Source organism: Pelobates fuscus, chromosome 3 (assembly GCF_036172605.1).
Source record: "Pelobates fuscus isolate aPelFus1 chromosome 3, aPelFus1.pri, whole genome shotgun sequence".
Classification (NCBI taxonomy): Eukaryota; Metazoa; Chordata; class Amphibia; order Anura; family Pelobatidae; genus Pelobates; species Pelobates fuscus.
The window spans coordinates 260,149,388-260,169,057 of record NC_086319.1 but is presented as its reverse complement, the minus strand read 5'-3'; the positions used below and the strand labels follow the sequence as shown (position 1 = coordinate 260,169,057).

Genomic DNA, 19,670 nt, shown 5'->3' with positions numbered 1-19,670 from the left:
ATGGGTCTTGTGCAGTGCCACCTACTGTTTCAAGGCCAACTTGCAGTGGCTATGCATACCAAGTGCATATTGTTACAGTGCCATCCAAGCAATTTGCGTAGTCAGTGTGTCGTAGCCATTGCAGCCAGAAGGTTCCTGATTTCCATTACCTGTGTTCTCCTGTCTAACTCACATGTTGTGGACAATCTGTTGCCCCACATTGTGCTCTATGTTTAGTTTTGTTTATTGTTGAGGATGTCAAAAGAGACGAACACAGCAACGTTACATTTTACTTTATGGTGTATTTTATTTCCTGTTTGTAGGATTTGGTGAAACCCTTTCATCCAGTTTTTAGAGCTATTTCATTTATGTCTTCTTACTCCCTCTACACTCTCTGTACCATTCACATCGTGAATACCAGAATTCTACACATCAACGTTAACATAGGATTGCTAAGGAAATGGATACTCATTAACACACTTCTGTTGCATATTCCATGACTAATAGTATAAGGTGTCAGAATAAAGCTATCATTATATACCTTAGACTGCTCATTATGTTTAAATCCTTCTCGATGCTAAATGCCTATTATAATGGGTGGCTCTAAGTTTATTAGGCCCTAATCAAAAACAGGATGGGAGCCGAAAGAGAATAGTAGGATAGTTTAAATGGCATTTTACATAAACCAAGTAACAATAAAATTGAATCTTAATGATTCCGTCTTTTTAGGAGGTATCCTATTATAACTTTTAAGATCAATCCTTTCACCTTCGTTCTCCTACAGTTATGTTTTAATAAGAATACATTAGTACATGGAGTTCTAAAAATATTGAGCCTCATACTAACCCTATAATAACACTGCATTGGTAAGACCAGGAATCATTGTAGAGCAGTTTATAATGGACTGCATCGTATAGAACATTATACCGTCATTTGTAACCACATCCTAGGGCTTGCTTCTTTCTAACCTATGTGGACACTGGAGATGATGTGGACCGTAACATTTATCATTTTCGCCCATAATGTGAATAAGAGTCCACAGCTTAATAAGTTCTGGCTCCCCTACATTAACATTAGATCTTTCTGAATCATAAATAATCCTAACTCTAATTCTCTTAAATGGCAGAACACAGTTTACGAATAGCCCACCCCAGATGTAGTTGCAAAGGCAAATAACGAGTTCTTAGCAGCCAATTCAGAAGCCTACAAGATAGAAGCACCATTAACAAAAACAAATATACACAATATTTCACCTTGAAATAACTACTGTTATTCACTCAAAATGGCTGGCAGAGAATTACAGAAACAGATATCCAACAACAGCTGGTGGGCCTAGTTTGGACAACTCCTTAAGGAGCATTGCAGAACCTATCATAATCTAGAATGGTCCATAAATAACTGAAAGGTAAAATATTGTTAAATAGAACTATACTATTCAGTTCTATTTATGTACTGGAAATGCATTCCTTAATTATTCATATATAATGTAAATATTTTATCTACATCTCCAGGGCACATTATCCTGACAGATGTATTTGGATGTTGACCATTCCAATTTATCCTTTTTAGTACATCTCAGGAATGTGGTACACTTTGTCATGTGAGAGGGTAGATTGGATGTTGATAAAATACATTACCATAGTATAATTACTGTAATGTATTTATGTAGGTTAAACTATTCTATAGAGTAGATCAGTATGGTGTGATATACTATCCTTTTCTGTGATTATATATCATGATGTATTGCCTTATGTCAATAGTCTGTATGAAACATTCAGTGTTTGCATTTATTACTTCTATTAAAGCATAAAACTAGACACCAAGGTGTGCAATGTTAAAAATATCTAAAAGGAATCAGGATCTGGTAGTTTTTTTTATTATACAGATGAATATTGAAATAAACAGAAATACAAATATTTTTGGCATGTGGGCGATAAATTTTTATTGCTATATACAATACTACCAGACTCTTGCCTACTTACTTAGAAAGCATACAATGGTCAATGTATTTATTAATATTGGATTAGATTATTTCACAATGCGCTCTCTGCTTTCAACACTCTTTAGAGTGCAAATATCCTCCCTTGATGAAAATGATATCCACATGTAGAGTACTATACATGAACTGGCTCTATGAGGCAAAGAATGAACCCAAAGATATTTAACAAGAGAGCATATACAGCCCCTAAAGAAGCCGTTTGTAGAATGGATACATTTGTATTTGCTACTGCATACCTCCCAAAATAAGGAGGGTGGGAGGGGCCTAAAGGGGTGTCACCAGTGGCGTGACTCACATCAATGGCAACGCCCATAGATCCAAGCAGAAAAATGAAGTGGTGCTGTTGATAAGCTCTCTGCAGGATCCTGGTGCATGTTCAAAGCACTCGTGCATCTAATGATGCATTCGTGCTGTGCTGCCAGAGGACAGTACCCTGGTGTCCCCAGGGAACTAAATTGGGTCAGGATCCCAAAACTGGGGGACTCCCCTCAGAAATTGGAACTATTGGGCGGGGCCTGTTGTTGGTGGTCTCTTATGGCAAGTTGTGGTACCAATTATAGGAAAACCGAGGGTAAGTAGTAGGATGAGAACGGTACACAGACCATAACAGCAGTCTGTCACATTACAATTACAACAAGCAGACTCTGTCTGAACTTCATTCCAGCTCCAAAAAGAGTTGTTAGCCGTAGTACTCTAATAGCAGACAACAGACAATGAGATCTAGATATTGATCACAAGATCTACCAATGTCTGGATAGCACAATACAGCCTCATATTTAACTTGAGTGCTGATCAGATTTCAGTCTATCTGGATGCAAATGATCAACTGGAATCCAGAACCTAATGATGGAAATATGAAACTGGCTCAAATCGGGAATTGTGTGATAAAATTTGGTTAGGCTTAATATGCAAACTCTTATTTGCCACTTCTATTTCATAAAATATTTCAGTACAAAAAGCTGAAATTATTCCTATCGTCCCAATTTAAAGCATTCAAAATGATGCTAACACTAAATAAGAAGGATCCCAAAAATAGATTTAAAAAAAAAAAAGAGAAAAAAATACTTTAAAGTATGTCTCCCATAATATTTAAACAATCAAAATATGTCAAAACGCACAGAGAAATATACTTATTCTAAGGCTGCAGTGAACAGTTTCAGAAAACAAACCGTACCCGTAATTTATCCCTTTATACCATATGGACTTCTTTCAACACATGCGGAGGACAAATGCCACGTTGGTTCTGAACCACTTTCCAACCACTGAATCCAACCTGATAATCTCATGGATAAGGTCCTTTTAGAATGATATATGTGAGGTCAAATTTGTTTGGGATAGTCGTTGGGCTTTCGATAAGTTCCAGTGAGGGTCACCGTTTTTTAATCTATTGCTTAGCCTAGACATTTTACTACTTCTGTTGGAAATTAAAATTACCGGGTTACAGTTCACTCTACCTAACGACAGTTTAACCAAAGTACCACTAGAGGGAGATAGTGTACCACTTTGTAGCTGTCAATAGCCAGAACTCTAGCAACATTTTACATAAAAAAGGTACATTATATTTCTTAATGTCATATTGTAAAAAAAAAAAAATTAAAAAAGGTATGTCTCTCCTAGATATATGTTTTTTATGCATTGTATATATCACATTACTTTGGGGCTACTCAGTACACAGTCTAGTATGTTAACACCTTCACTGTGAAGCAGTCTGTGAAAGTTACCCTGAAAAGTAATGTTTAGATGTATGTTTCATTACAGTATAGATAGAACATTATTTAATGGAAACAAACATGAAAAATTTGGTTTGACAGAAAAACTGTTTAAAAAAAATCACTTACTAAATAATGCAGTTACAGATAAGAAAACAGTGTTTGTAAATAAATAAAACAGACAGACGTATGTATGTAACGTAGACGAGAGAGTAAAAATCCTGGTCATCTAGGGGCAGACAGAGCTTGATAGCATATATAAAAATAAACAGACAATTCTCCATTCATGTTCAGCTTATCTATCAATCTATACGTGTGCGCATATTAGTATATAGTTATAATTATTTATGTCAGCTATAACTCATGAAAGCTATTTGGAGTGTGATTGCAAGCAGATATTTTATGTGATAAGGCTGACAGAACCTCAAACGCCATTATTTTAATGTGATCTGGCAGGGCCTGAGCCTCCAGTGATGACTCAATAATATGACACACGACATCAGGTATTCAAGAGTTGTGTGTGCAGTTATGTTATCAGTTGTGGCAAGGAAGAGCTGAATGTACTTATGAGCTGACCTGAACTGAACGCGGTGCGGATTTATTTAGAGGTGGTATTGTTAACTAGGCATAAATAATAAATTTGATGTACTAATCTATATTTGTACCTGGGTGCAACAGTTTGCATCTATGGAATGTCATCCTTACACTAATCTACAAAGCTATCAACATCTCTGGTGAAACACATCAGTATGTTCTCTAATGTACACCCCTCCTCAGTGACTTCCTTCTACCCTTCAGCTTTGTTTATCCTCTTTTGGCCTACAACACTGATGTGAAATTCTGCAGGACTGCACAATTCTTAGAAAATGCACTTTATCATTCTCTGAGACTTTTACCTAGTCTGCAGACCTTATATATATTTGTGCTTACCTGCTGTTCTGTGCTCCAGTGCACTATTGTAACACCCACCCTTTGTTGCCATCCCCTGTTTGTTGTGAGTGGACAATGCTTCCCGAAGCAGAGAAATCATTATTCCTTATACCAACATGCAGAATTCACTGCTAGTGCATCCCACCCCCCCGCAACATGCGCAAAAAACACCTGTTAAGGGAGTGACACAGTGACACAGTAAGCAAGAGAATCACCCGGGGCAGGGTTCTCCTGCTTTCCCTGTCACTCAGTTCACACCATTAAACACTCTGTGCCATCAGGATACTGATCTAATGCTGCAGAATAAAGGGGTCAAAAAATTAAAGAGCTTTAAATGAAAATCTATTTACACTGCTAGCAGTGTATAAATGGAATCGAATGCTCTTTAATATGAGCCATGACAGGTACACTTTAAGGAAGTTTAGCAACTTACGTACATCATTTCTCTCCCTACAGCAGCCTAGCCATGTCTCACTTCACATGACTTCTGCTAACACACAGTTTGTTTCATCCTATTTCATCATTATACTGTACAGCAACTCTTTCTATTTTAAAACAGCATGTCTTGCAATCTCTCTTCCCTTCTGCATATGTTGTACTTTATTTCTTGTATACTTAAACATCTCTGCTTCTAGAGTACAAATAACAGGAATGATCTGCTTCTAGAGTGCAGGTAAAATAAATGACAACCATACAGTGACAGTAATGATTTGGTGTCTCATCATACTACTAAATAACGAGATCCATGCCTAGTACGCAGTGCACCAGATAGAGGAAAGGGCTTCCTATACATACGCGTTAATATACAGTGCAGCATGTGACACATATGTGGGGACGATAGTCACAATTAAAATGTGCAGTTAGCTTTGTGAAATGCAGTTTCCGCTCTTTACAGCGGTGACATCAGTTTAAACCACAGCACACAGGATGTCTTATCTCTGCTTCCTCACCTGGATGTACCAGTCAGAAGAGGAACTACCAGAAACCAAACCCATTTATCATATAACCGGTTCCTTGCAGGGGGGTGGGTGGGGGGGAGGTTCAGTTGAGGTTAATAGATCAAACTGCCCCTTTCATATTATCGTTACATAAGGCCAGGAAAGGGTTAGCTGAAGAGTGGTGATGCATTTCTAGAACTGTATAAAAATTTGGCGACTCCTTTAGAGGAACAATGATTCCAACAAACGCAGAGATGTTGCATGTTACACAGACAATTGGCATGTCTAGGTGGGCTTCATGTAGGGATTTGATCTTGAATTATGGAGGCTGTTAACTGGGGCTTAGCTTAATGCCTAGCTGCATATATTATAATACATCCTATATTGAAAACAAATACCGTACACTTTACTTACTGTCTCATTTATTACAAAATGATTTGTGGTTTACAGAAAATTAAGGTTAAAAGGTCTCTATAAAAGCACGACTATACAAACTGTACCGGTAAACTGTACACAAAAAGTAAGACAATAATTTCCTTGTTACTTACCCAGACTTTACAAGACATTCATGTGTCTTTAAAATTTCCCTGAGGTATATAATACGCAGAGGTACCGGATCCTAGAGAGAAATATGGGAGTCATAACGTGTATTTAATACTATTTGGGGAGTTATAGGGAGAGGTTATATGGAGTAATAGGAGGAGTTATAGGTAGAGGTTATATGGAGTAATAGGAGGGGTTATAGGGAGAGGTTATATGGAGTAATAGGAGGGGTTATAGGGAGAGGTTATATGGAGTAATAGGAGGAGTTATAGGGAGAGGTTATATGGAGTAATAGGAGGAGTTATAAGGAGAGGTTATATGGAGTAATAGGAGGGGTTATAGGGAGAGGTTATATGGAGTAATAGGAGGAGTTATAAGGAGAGGTTATATGGAGTAATAGGAGGGGTTATAGGGAGAGGTTATATGGAGTAATAGGAGGGATTATAGGGAGAAGTTATATGGAGTAATAGGAGGAGTTACAGGGAGAGGTTATATGGAGTAATAGGAGGGATTATAGGGAGAAGTTATATGGAGTAATAGGAGGAGTTACAGGGAGAGGCTATATGGAGTAATAGGAGGAGTTATATAGAGAGGGTATATGGAGTAATAGGAGGAGTTATATAGAGAGGGTATATGGAGTAATAGGAGGAGTTATATAGAGAGGGTATATGGAGTAATAGGAGGAGTTATATAGAGAGGGTATATGGAGTAATAGGAGGAGTTATAGAGAGAGGGTATATGGAGTAATAGGAGGAGTTATAGAGAGCGGTTATATGGAGTAATAGGAGGGGTTATAGAGAGGTTATATGGAGTAATGGGAGGGGTTATAGGGAGAGGTTATATGGAGTAATGGGAGGGGTTATAGGGAGAGGTTATATGGAGTAATGGGAGGGGTTATAGGGAGAGGTTATATGGAGTAATAAGAGGGGTTATAGGGAGAGGTTATATGGAGTAATGGGAGGGGTTATAGGGAGAGGTTATATGGAGTAATAGGAGGAGTTATAGGGAGAGGTTATATGGAGTAATAGGAGGAGTTATAGGGAGAGGTTATATGGAGTAATAGGAGGAGTTATAAGGAGAGGTTATATGGAGTAATAGGAGGGGTTATAGGGAGAGGTTATAGGGAGTAATAGGAGGAGTTATAGGGAGAGGTTATATGGAGTAATAGGAGGAGTTATAAGGAGAGGTTATATGGAGTAATAGGAGGGGTTATAGGGAGAGGTTATATGGAGTAATAGGAGGGGTTATAGGGAGAGGTTTTATGGAGTAATATGAGGAGTTATGGGAAGAGGTTATATGGAGTAATTGGAGGGATTATAGAGTGAGGTTGTATGGAGTAATATGAGGACTTATAGGGAGAGGGTATATAAAGTAATAGGAGGAGTTATATGGAGTAATAGGAGTTATAGAGAGAGGTTATATGGAGTAATAGGAGGGGTTATAGGAAGAGGTTATATGGAGTAATAAGAGGAGTTATAGGGAGAGGTTATGTGGAGTAATAGGAGGAGTTATAGAGAGAGGTTATATGGAGTAATAGGAGGGGTTATAGGGAGAGGTTATATGGAGTAATAGGAGGAGTTATAGGGAGAAGTCATGTGCAAAACTGGGTTACCAGGTGTCCTTATGATTCATCTTAACAAAAAAAATGTATCTTAACAGAATTGACCCTTTCAATGCCTATCACTTGTATTCATACATTTTTAATTGTCACGTACATAACATTTGCCATGATAACATAGCCACATTTGAGCTCTCATTTTTTATTGAATCCTGTTAAATGTCAATTTGTTAAAGGACCACTATAGGCACCCAGACCACTTCAGCTTAATGAAGTGGTCTGGGTGCCAGGTCCATCTAGGATTAACCCTGCCTGCTGTAAACATAGCAGTTTCAGAGAATGTTTACATTAGGGTTAATCCAGCCTCTAGTGGCTGTCTCATTGACAGCCGCTAGAGGCGCTTCTCACTGTGATTTTCACAGTGAGAAGACGCCAGCGACCATAGGAAAGCATTGAGAATTTCAGCCGATTCAGCCGATGACGGAAGAAGAGGGAGGAGAGTCCCAGCGACGAGGGAGCCCAGCGCTGGAAAAAAGGTAAGGGATTAACCCCTTCCTCCCCCCTCAGCGCCACGGGAGTGGGACCACTATAGTGCTTTTTAGGGGAAATGTTTTTTTTTAAAGTTAGTTCATCTTTACGTACCTTTTCACATTTGCAATAACTAATAGAAACTGCATCCAAGATAAAATATCTCCTTTTCCAGTTTTTTCTCTGAAATAAAATATAACATTTATTTATTTTTTCAGAAGGAGACTTTTCTAAAACTCAAAAACATAGGTTAAAGTAAGCCCTGTGCATTTATATTATAATTATCTCTGAATTCCACCCCAATTGTCTACACTCGATCATCCCAACCACATTCTATACATGGAATGAAGTAAGTAATTGGCCATACAGCATCTATCGGTGTACTGTACCGAGCTGTAAGGCTTGTACATTGTAGTCAAGTCTGAATTCTCCTTTTTATTCTCTTTTAGGACAGCAAATCTTTTACTGGTAAATGTGATTATTAATAATCATAATTATATAATCAAGGATTACTTCCATGGCTGAAGATACAAGTAGAGACACCCGGTCTCATTGCCTCCTTCTCTCTCTCGCTCACTCAAATTCTCAAATTAATGCAAATCCTACATTGATGTCTGATTATTATTATTGGTTATTATTTATATATTGCCAGCTTATTCCACAGCGCTTTACAATAAAAGGGGAATTTACCAAATGATACAATAACAAAATGTAACCGTAACAATAGGTAGTTGAGGACCCTGCTCAAAGGAGCTTACAGTCTAGAGGATAACGAACAGCTGATAGGTGGAGGAGAAATATGCCACAATATGCAATAAAAAGTAATAAAAAGTATTGCAGTGACAAACAGGACAAGATAGACATTAAAAAAAACTAGCAATGGTGGACACACAACTGCTGTTTAGTTACCCTGTGGTATCCTTTACAGTAAGAGTTTGTTACACCTACTACAAAATAATTGCAACAAAGGAATGTTATGAAGCATGGGAATGGTGTCCACAGTCACTGATGACTGCTGGACGCTTTGTGGCCACCGTGGCTCCTACATTGAAATGTGGTGGTCTTGCCCAGTATGGATTCCCTTTTGGGAAAGAGTCAGGGATCGACAGACTGCCTTTTCTATTGGCCTTTACTATCCCGACCCTTAGCAGGCTTCCCAGTAAATCTCAGAAACCTTTTAATAAAATCCCAATAGCTGCTTGGAGAGCAATAGCGGATTCGTGGTTCAGTGCTTCCAGTCCCTCAATCAGGGAGGCCAGAGCTAAAATTGATCCTTCCCTAGGTCGTCTTCATTACTGCTACCAGAAATTCTTAAGTGCTTCAGACCCAGTCGCTGAAGCTGAACTGGGATCTCAGGGGACCTTTTCCACTGGACAAGTTTACAACAATTATAGCTCTTTTCCTCTAGATGGCTTTGCTCCTGTACAGCAGCAGTGATTATATCCTTTCCCCCCACACATTAATCAAAATTGAATGTACAGGGTAGAATGACAACCTTGATTGCACAAACATCAATTTATAGAGACCAAATGAGCATTTCCTTTCCTCCATACAATACAATGGCAAGTACAGTGCCACAACAGCCCTTTTTTGACCAGGCCCATAGTATGTGGGCAGGAGGCCGACCTCAAGCACCTACACAACCCAGGGCACATGGGCTTTCATCACATGTCTCAGCCCCAAGGGTAGACTAACCAAGTACCAGACCTCCAATCAGTCTTAGATTAGAGTTAGTTGAGCTACCAGCCTCCAAAAGTCAATCCCCTGCAGTTTCCAGGCAGTTTTTGCATTGCACAGCTCTGCCATGCTGCTGGGGAGGGAGGCCAAATATCTCCCTCTCTCTGGAGCCCAATTTTCCACCGGGCAGAGGTGTCTCCTGCACCCTCTCCCTAAAACTCAATCCACCACTTCATTTAGATGAAGTTGTTATGGTGTCTAAACTGTCCCTTTAACTTTGTTACACCCCCTGGCTGTCAGACAACTGATTCTGTTACTTCATGTTTTTTATTGCTCAGTGAAGCTATACTCAAGAGGTAGGCAACTGCCCAGGTCACCTGCCTTGCAAAGACTTTTCATTGAGCTACATTGGGAAGTCTATGATTGGACATCCACAGAAATTCTGGTTGAGGGCGCAAAGCCAGCAGACAAGAGACCTGTAACTGTTGCAAGCTGTTTTTACATACATGCACCTCCCTTTACCCCTCGGCAATTTCCTGAATTTTTGTGGCATGGATTTAACAAAGGTGCTGAAAACATTCCTTAGACATTCTAGTACATACTAACTTGGTATTATCACGCAGTTAATTCACACTTGTTGGCTGCATATTCTTGCTGTGAATTTCCTGTTCCACCACATCCCAAGAGAGCTCTGCTAGTGCAAAATCTGAAGACATGTTTGTTGAACCAGCTTTAGAAAATATTTGTTTTCAGATATGGTCAATTATCCTGCTGTAAGTAGCCGTTAGAAGATGAGGTGACTGTGGCCATAAAGAGATGTATACAGTCAGCAACAACACTCAGGTAGGTTGAGGATGAATCCACGTACTCGTGTTGTTTCTATCAAATTCTTACCATGCCTTCTTCATGGTTATTTTAGCTACTGTTGCATTCTTAATAGCATGTACCTTTTTCAGTTTGACCTATCTCAGTAATAAGGTGTCTTCACCAATGGAAGGGAAGTTAAGTGTATGTCCTGTCCCCTTCTCCCCCATATCAATCTTTGTAAACTTCAGAGCCTTTTGTGTGAAAATATACCAGGAGATCAATATTTACTACAATATTCAAAATCCAACGTCTGGTACCAAAAATCATTCTATAGTCAAAGACAATTAAATCATATTTTTTCCCCTTCTGGATGTTTGGTTTGAACAATACCAGAACCTCTTGACCATACCTACGTGATTTTCATGATTTTTAGTGAGGAAGTTTGTGTGTCTGTATGTATGGACTCCCTACCACCCTCAGCCTCACCACCCTCCCCACCAACCTCAGCACCCCACACCACCCTCAGCCTCCCCACCCTCCCCAATAACCTCAGCCTCCCCAATACCCTCAGCCCCACCACCCTCCGCCTCAGCAACCCCCACCACCCTCAGCCTCCCCAATAACCTCAGCCTCAGCACCCCCCACCACCCTCAGCCTCCCCACCCTCCCCAATAACCTCAGCCTCCCCACCCTCCCTCAGCCCCACCACCCTCCCCACCAGCCTCAGCCTCAGCACCCTACACCACCCTCCGCCTCAGCACCCCCCACCACCCTCAGCCTCCCCAATACCCACAGCCCCACCACCCTGCCCACCACCCTCAGCCTCACCCCCTCACCACCCTCAGCCTCACCACCCCTCACCACCCTCAGCACCCTCAGCCTCACCACCCCACCTCCCTCAGCATCACCACCTCACCATCCTCAGCCTCACCACCCCACCTCCCTCAGCATCACCACCTCACCATCACCCCCCCCCCTCACCATCCTCAGCATCACCCCCCACCCCCCTCAGCCTCACTCCTCACCACCCTCAGCCTCACCCCCCACCCCTCACCCCCCTCAGCCTCACCCCCCTCAGCCTCACCACCCTCACCATCAACCCCCTCCTTCTCACATCACGTCAACCCCCCCTCACTCTCACGTCAACCCCCCCTCACTCACGTCAACCCCCCCTCACTCTCACGTCAACCCCCCCTCACTCTCACGTCAACCCCCCCTCACCTCTCACGTCACCCCCCTCCACTCTCACGTCACCCCCCTCCACTCTCACGTCACCCCCTCCACTCTCACGTCACCCCCTCCACTCTCACGTCACCCCCCTCCACTCTCACGTCACCCCCCCTCCACTCTCACGTCACCCCCCCTCCACTCTCACGTCACCCCCCCTCCACTCTCACGTCACCCCCCCTCCACTCTCACGTCACCCCCCCTCCACTCTCACGTCACCCCCCCTCCACTCTCACGTCACCCCCCCTCCACTCTCACGTCACCCCCCCTCCACTCTCACGTCACCCCCCCTCCACTCTCACGTCACCCCCCCTCCACTCTCACATCACCCCCCCTCCACTCTCACATCACCCCACATCACCCCCCTCCTTCTCACATCACATCACCCCCCCTCCTTCTCACATCACATCACCCCCCCTCCTGCTCACATCACATCACCCCCCCTCCTGCTCACATCACATCACCCCCCCTCCTGCTCACATCACCCCCCTCCTTCTCACATCACCCCCTTCCTTCTCACCATCACCCCCGCTCACTCTCACCATCACCCCCGCTCACTCTCACCATCACCCCCGCTCACTCTCACCATCACCCCCGCTCTCCCTCTCACCATCACCCCCTCACACCATCACCCGCCATACACACAACACACTTCAGTCTCAGACAAAAACGCAAACATGCTCACAGAGACATACATTCTCACACACAAGGATACTCTGTCAGACACACTCTCAGGCACATACACAGGTACTGTGCATCAATGTGTATATGTGACTCTTTTTTGTTAGTGGGGCCTCATGTTTGAGTTACGCCTAAGGCCTCATAAAGTCTAGAGCCGCCTCTGCTCAGCAGTCTGTGTGTGTATGGACTCAGCAGTCTGTGTCTGTGTGTGTATGGACTCAGCAGTCTGTGTCTGTGTGTGTATGGACTCAGCAGTCTGTGTCTGTGTCTGTGTGTGTGTGTATGGACTCAGCAGTCTGTGTCTGTGTGTGTGTGTGTGTACTCAGCAGTCTGTGTCTGTGTCTGTGTGTGTGTGTGTGTGTGTGTACTCAGCAGTCTGTGTCTGTGTGTGTGTGTGTGTGTGTGTGTGTACTCAGCAGTCTGTGTCTGTGTCTGTGTGTGTGTGTGTGTGTGTGTGTACTCAGCAGTCTGTGTCTGTGTCTGTGTGTGTGTGTGTGTGTGTGTGTACTCAGCAGTCTGTGTCTGTGTCTGTGTGTGTGTGTGTGTGTGTGTGTGTGTGTACTCAGCAGTCTGTGTCTGTGTCTGTGTGTGTGTGTGTGTGTGTGTACTCAGCAGTCTGTGTCTGTGTCTGTGTCTGTGTGTGTGTGTGTGTGTGTGTGTGTGTATGGACCCAGCAGTCTGTGTGTGTGTATGGACCCAGCAGTCTGTGTGTGTGTATGGACCCAGCAGTCTGTGTGTGTGTATGGACCCAGCAGTCTGTGTGTGTGTATGGACCCAGCAGTCTGTGTGTGTGTATGGACCCAGCAGTCTGTGTGTGTGTATGGACCCAGCAGTCTGTGTGTGTGTATGGACCCAGCAGTCTGTGTGTGTGTATGGACCCAGCAGTCTGTGTGTGTGTATGGACCCAGCAGTCTGTGTGTGTGTATGGACCCAGCAGTCTGTGTGTGTGTATGGACCCAGCAGTCTGTGTGTGTGTATGGACCCAGCAGTCTGTGTGTGTGTATGGACCCAGCAGTCTGTGTGTGTGTATGGACCCAGCAGTCTGTGTGTGTGTATGGACCCAGCAGTCTGTGTGTGTGTATGGACCCAGCAGTCTGTGTGTGTGTATGGACCCAGCAGTCTGTGTGTGTGTATGGACCCAGCAGTCTGTGTGTGTGTATGGACCCAGCAGTCTGTGTGTGTGTATGGACCCAGCAGTCTGTGTGTGTGTATGGACCCAGCAGTCTGTGTGTGTGTATGGACCCAGCAGTCTGTGTGTGTGTATGGACCCAGCAGTCTGTGTGTGTGTATGGACCCAGCAGTCTGTGTGTGTGTATGGACCCAGCAGTCTGTGTGTGTGTATGGACCCAGCAGTCTGTGTGTGTGTATGGACCCAGCAGTCTGTGTGTGTGTATGGACCCAGCAGTCTGTGTGTGTGTATGGACCCAGCAGTCTGTGTGTGTGTATGGACCCAGCAGTCTGTGTGTGTGTATGGACCCAGCAGTCTGTGTGTGTGTATGGACCCAGCAGTCTGTGTGTGTGTATGGACCCAGCAGTCTGTGTGTGTGTATGGACCCAGCAGTCTGTGTGTGTGTATGGACCCAGCAGTCTGTGTGTGTGTATGGACCCAGCAGTCTGTGTGTGTGTATGGACCCAGCAGTCTGTGTGTGTGTATGGACCCAGCAGTCTGTGTGTGTGTATGGACCCAGCAGTCTGTGTGTGTGTATGGACCCAGCAGTCTGTGTGTGTGTATGGACCCAGCAGTCTGTGTGTGTGTATGGACCCAGCAGTCTGTGTGTGTGTATGGACCCAGCAGTCTGTGTGTGTGTATGGACCCAGCAGTCTGTGTGTGTGTATGGACCCAGCAGTCTGTGTGTGTGTATGGACCCAGCAGTCTGTGTGTGTGTATGGACCCAGCAGTCTGTGTGTGTATGGACCCAGCAGTCTGTGTGTGTATGGACCCAGCAGTCTGTGTGTGTATGGACCCAGCAGTCTGTGTGTGTATGGACCCAGCAGTCTGTGTGTGTATGGACCCAGCAGTCTGTGTGTGTATGGACCCAGCAGTCTGTGTGTGTATGGACCCAGCAGTCTGTGTGTGTATGGACCCAGCAGTCTGTGTGTGTATGGACCCAGCAGTCTGTGTGTGTATGGACCCAGCAGTCTGTGTGTGTATGGACCCAGCAGTCTGTGTGTGTATGGACCCAGCAGTCTGTGTGTGTATGGACCCAGCAGTCTGTGTGTGTATGGACCCAGCAGTCTGTGTGTGTATGGACTCAGCAGTCTGTGTGTGTATGGACTCAGCAGTCTGTGTGTGTATGGACTCAGCAGTCTGTGTGTGTATGGACTCAGCAGTCTGTGTGTGTATGGACTCAGCAGTCTGTGTGTGTATGGACTCAGCAGTCTGTGTGTCTGTCTTTGTGTCTGTGTGTGTGTGTATGGACTCAGCCGTATGTGTGTGTGTATGGACTCAGCAGTCTGTGTGTATTTCAGCAACGTCTGTGTGCATTCAGCAACGTCTGTGTGCATTCAGCAACATCTGTGTGTGTGTATTCAGAAGTTTCTCGGTGTTCGTATTTGTGTACTGTGTGTATGTACTCAGCAGTCTATCAATAATTACAATTTTTATTCCTGTGAGTTGTTGTGTAGGAAGGGCCCCAGTGCACTGCTTTGCCCGGGGGCCCTTAACACTGTTAAGATGGTACTGCTTGTGTGTGTCAGTGAGCTTCTATTTATTGAGCATGTGTGTGTCCCTGAACTTCTTTGCAGTGAGCCTTGTGTTTATACAAGTGAGTTTGTCTGTAGTAAGCCTGTGTGCGAGTCAGAGAGTTTTTTGTCTGTCAGTGAGCCTATTTGCGCATGTCAGTGAGCTTGTGTGCTCACTATACTATATATATATATACACACACATATATATATATATATATATATATATATATATATATATATATATTGACCTATAGGAATGGCATACATTTTTTTCCAGGGCTACTTTCCAGTTTGGCTCTGCCAGCGAGTGCGCTTTACCGCTGAATCATCTGTGTGAGCTGCCGCACACTTTAGCCCTGTTACACGCATCTGGGAGCTGCTGTTGACAGGTACTTGTAGTCTAGAGATTGGGACATGGGGTATATGCTCAGCTACCTGTATAATACTATAGTGCTGTTCTCTGTATAATACAGGTCTGTGTCTGTATAATATCCTGGGACAATCAGTGTTCCCTGTATAGTGCTGCTCTCTGTCTTGGGATATTATACACAAACAGATCTGTATTTACAGAGAGCAGCACTATACAGGGAGCACTGACTGTCCCAGGATATTATACACACAGCCATGTATTATACAGAGAGCAGCACTGTACAGGGAGCGCTGAATGTCCCAATTTCTCAAATGTTGGCAACTATGGCACTATATCAAGGGAAATGTTTGTTTTTTTAATAATCCCTGGTGGAAAATAATGAATCCTCCACCAGGGATTATTAAAAAAAACAAAAAAACACATGGGGCGGGGCTTAACATGCGGCAGGGGCGGGGTTAAATGTGCCCCCCTACTTTTGTCCCTGGCCCACCATGTGCCCCCCCTAAAAATGAATCCTAGAGACGCCACTGAACACCATACTCCGCATAGCAGATGTGCACTAAAACCATTCGCATTAAACGAACAATCCAAAAAGGAGATATAAAAGACTACCAACGAAAAGGTAACAACTTTAGCAACTGAGGAAGCCTATTTTATAGGCGAAACGCGTTTTGCTACCCATAGTGGACTTTTCACTTAGTCACCCAGAGTGGTTTCACATGTTAGTTTTCTACTATTAACAGTTTGTTTTTTCTTTAAATATTTTTACTTGAATTGTATTTGCTATAATGCTTGAAGATTAAAGTATATATTTTTTTTCCACACCTTTTGGTGCGGATCTCTTCTTGGAGCTGCTAAATTACATAACATCAGCCACTTTAGGTGCAGGGAGTGGGATCCCTCCTAATTATCCCACAGGCGTTCAAATTGAGCCATATTCATCTGGCTCGGTCCTTGGGAGTACAAAACTACATAACCAACACTTAGTTTTGGATGTACTGTCTGATGTTGCACTAGGTGCTTGTCTATACCTTTTGTCTTTACAGTAACCTTACTGTACCCTTGGACATTGCCTTATACCTTGTACCCAAGAACCAAAGATACTCCACCTATTGTGTATGTATAAAACCATTCGCAGTCCGCCCCATAAACGCCCTCTTCCCAGAACAATGTCACACATTCTTGCATACTATAGCAAGAGAACATATAGCATACTACGCCAACTCAATCCCCCAAAAACCCTACATACTTTGGACCCGAACGGACTTCGAATTTTTCTTCTCTGCCTGCAGGAATCACTACCACTGAAAGCAATCTCCCAGGTCTACACCTCACTAGTGACGGGCAGATAACGGATACCTACTAGCCCCACTGTTCATGCAACATTGGGACGAAGACATCAATGACATGCTCTCAGAGACAGACTGGGACAAAATCATCACCCACGTCCAAAAGACCCCAGGGTCGGCGAGACTGCAGGAAAATGCATACAAAGTCTTCACCCGATAGTACATCACCCCCGGAACCTTCATCCACGTATAGTGAGACTGTGCCCTCATCAGACTTTTTTGGGACACGATAGGACGAGTGATCCAGGAGGTGACCGATGAGACCCTACTGCAGTCAGCAGCCCCTTATGTCCTCCACCACACCACTATGCCGACGCCGGCCTACAAAAGATCAGTGATCCCATGACTCCTCAATGCAGTGAAAGCTATCATACCTATTTACTGGAGACAACCACGCACCCCACCACACAAGAGATGTGTGGAGGAGGTGGAAGACACGAGAAAATTTAAAGACCTAAAAGCGACCTCAGCGAAAGACAAAGACAAAAACATGAAGAGATGGTTCCATTGGCTGAGACATCTCCTCGAACGAGTTCACACAAATCCTGGCTACTGCCTAACCAGCCGGAGAGCTTACAAGAGAGCTCTGGCTCAATACCATGGGGGGGACCAACAGAGCACGGCGAGCTGGAGTGCTGACTGGGGGCGACCACCCCCCATACCCTGCCATTGCCTATGTAAGAACTGTTTTGCAATCTCATATGTTTATCAAATTTGACCAATGAGCCTCTGCGTAGGCGACCATGTGCCTCACATTTTATCTTGCTCTCTTTTTGCATTTGCTATACTATCAAAATAAACACCTATTTAACACAAAATCTATGTTGCCACCACTCTCTCATCTCATAATTTGTAAATGTTCAGTCTGAGGAGAAGGAGAAACCAGGAGCCGCACAGTGACCCAGTGTCCAGGGCCAGCCCTGACTGAAAATATATATAAAACGGTCATCAGTCACTGCATCAGAACTCAATGATAGTGCCCCCAGATTATTGGGGCTTTCACCAGACAGGAATTAACATATAACAGTGATACAATGTAGGTAGAGGAAATTATGTATTAATACAGTCACTGCCAGGCAGCCGCACAAAAAATTACCATGTTTCCCTGTTTGACACAAAACCCGCTCTTCAGAATTGACCGAGTTGGTAAAGATTTATTCACAGGCAGAGGGATCTGACTCTGAGTGCGTCTGAGTGCCGCATGTGTGTGGGTCTCACAATGACTCGTGTCTTGAGGCTCGCCTCCATTCTACAGGAAACAGCAAGATTTTTATTAAAATATTAGCATTTAGTTAATTTTTGACTGAAAATCTTCTAAAGGTTGAACAGCAATTGTAAACAGCATTAATACATTACTCCTATTTTTGCTAAAGCATCTGCTAGTTTGACCACCAAGATCAATGCAAAAAAACAGGTTATTCTCACAGAATGTGTTTACTTCATGCCATTCTGCCGTGGAGGTGCAGATATTATGATATACATAACATGTTTCTTTGTAGGGAATAACAGTTCATCTATACATCGTGCTATATTGATTAAAAATTATTCCAAATTGTTGGTTTTTTAATTACTTTTCTTGCCTTTACCATTATGCCATCCACATAAAAATAGGCTACAAATATAGAGTCTATAGGACTTCAAAGCACATCCCTTCTGCCCCAAAAATGCATTCACATATTGGGAATACTGGGGATTGTAGAGTCCTGTATGGCCAATGTGGGTGTGGTGGAAACCGTATTTGTAGTCATTACCACAATGTAATATTTCATTTTGAGTGCAATGATGGAGGAAGACACAATATTCAGTGTATACTTACATGTTTAGATTTTTTATGTGTGTGTTTGTATGTATAAAGAAATACTTATAATGGTGCCACATTGTACCTGTAATAAGGAATTCCTCCTCCCAGCTGAGGGAGAGAATCAGGTGGATACATCATATTTAACTAGAATTGTAAACTTGTCTGTGGAGGGCCTTATTTATACAGAATATTATTCTGTATGTTAATTACTTGTTGTCAGATATCCACATTCTAAAATTGTACGGCTATGCTGTACCAAGTTGGCACAAAATAAATGCTAATAATAACTGTAAGTGATGCTAGACGCATTGAGTTTATAAATTATCCCATGCATTACTAATCCATTTCATAAACTACTCCAACCATTACTACCCCATCCATAAATGGCTCCATCTGTATACTGTTCCACCTATAAACTAATCCATCCATTTACTGCACCATTAACAGTTGTAATCAAAATTATTCAACCCCCATTGCAAATTTATATTTACAGACTTTCAACTGTTTGCAATCAACAAATCAAACAAAAGCAATTGACATAGCTCAACACATGTTCGAGTGCATGGAGTGGTTTCTCCAAATTAAACTGAAAATTTAACTTATAATGACTTCTACAGTCTCAAAATTATTCAACACCCTGAATAGAATCCCTAACAACAGCACACATCTTCAAAATAGGTGTTGTCTCAAGCGCACCTGATGCAACTTATCAAGTGCTACATTAGTTGCACAAGGTGTGCTTGAGCTGGAACACTTTAAATAATTGAACTGTCTAGCGGTTTATTGAGTGTCATATTTGACTGCATGTTAGAAATATTTCTAAGTCAAAAGAATGGTCCACAAAGTTAAGAGAAGAGATCATTGCCCTTCAGAAACAAGTAACAGGATA

At 43.0% G+C, this 19,670-nt stretch overlaps 1 protein-coding gene across 1 annotated transcript in view; it reads right to left on the bottom strand.

Annotated features, from left to right (window-relative positions):
• The window catches only part of PLEKHA2 (pleckstrin homology domain containing A2), a 70,007-nt gene that overhangs the window by 11,306 nt on the left and 39,031 nt on the right, over window positions 1–19,670 (bottom strand). The window contains exons 7-9 of the mRNA XM_063448413.1: window positions 18,077–18,229; window positions 8,299–8,367; window positions 6,104–6,174 (exon numbers count right to left, since the gene is read on the bottom strand). Of these exons, the coding sequence (XP_063304483.1) occupies window positions 6,104–6,174; window positions 8,299–8,367; window positions 18,077–18,229 (293 nt within the window). The remainder of the gene's footprint in view (window positions 1–6,103; window positions 6,175–8,298; window positions 8,368–18,076; window positions 18,230–19,670) is intronic.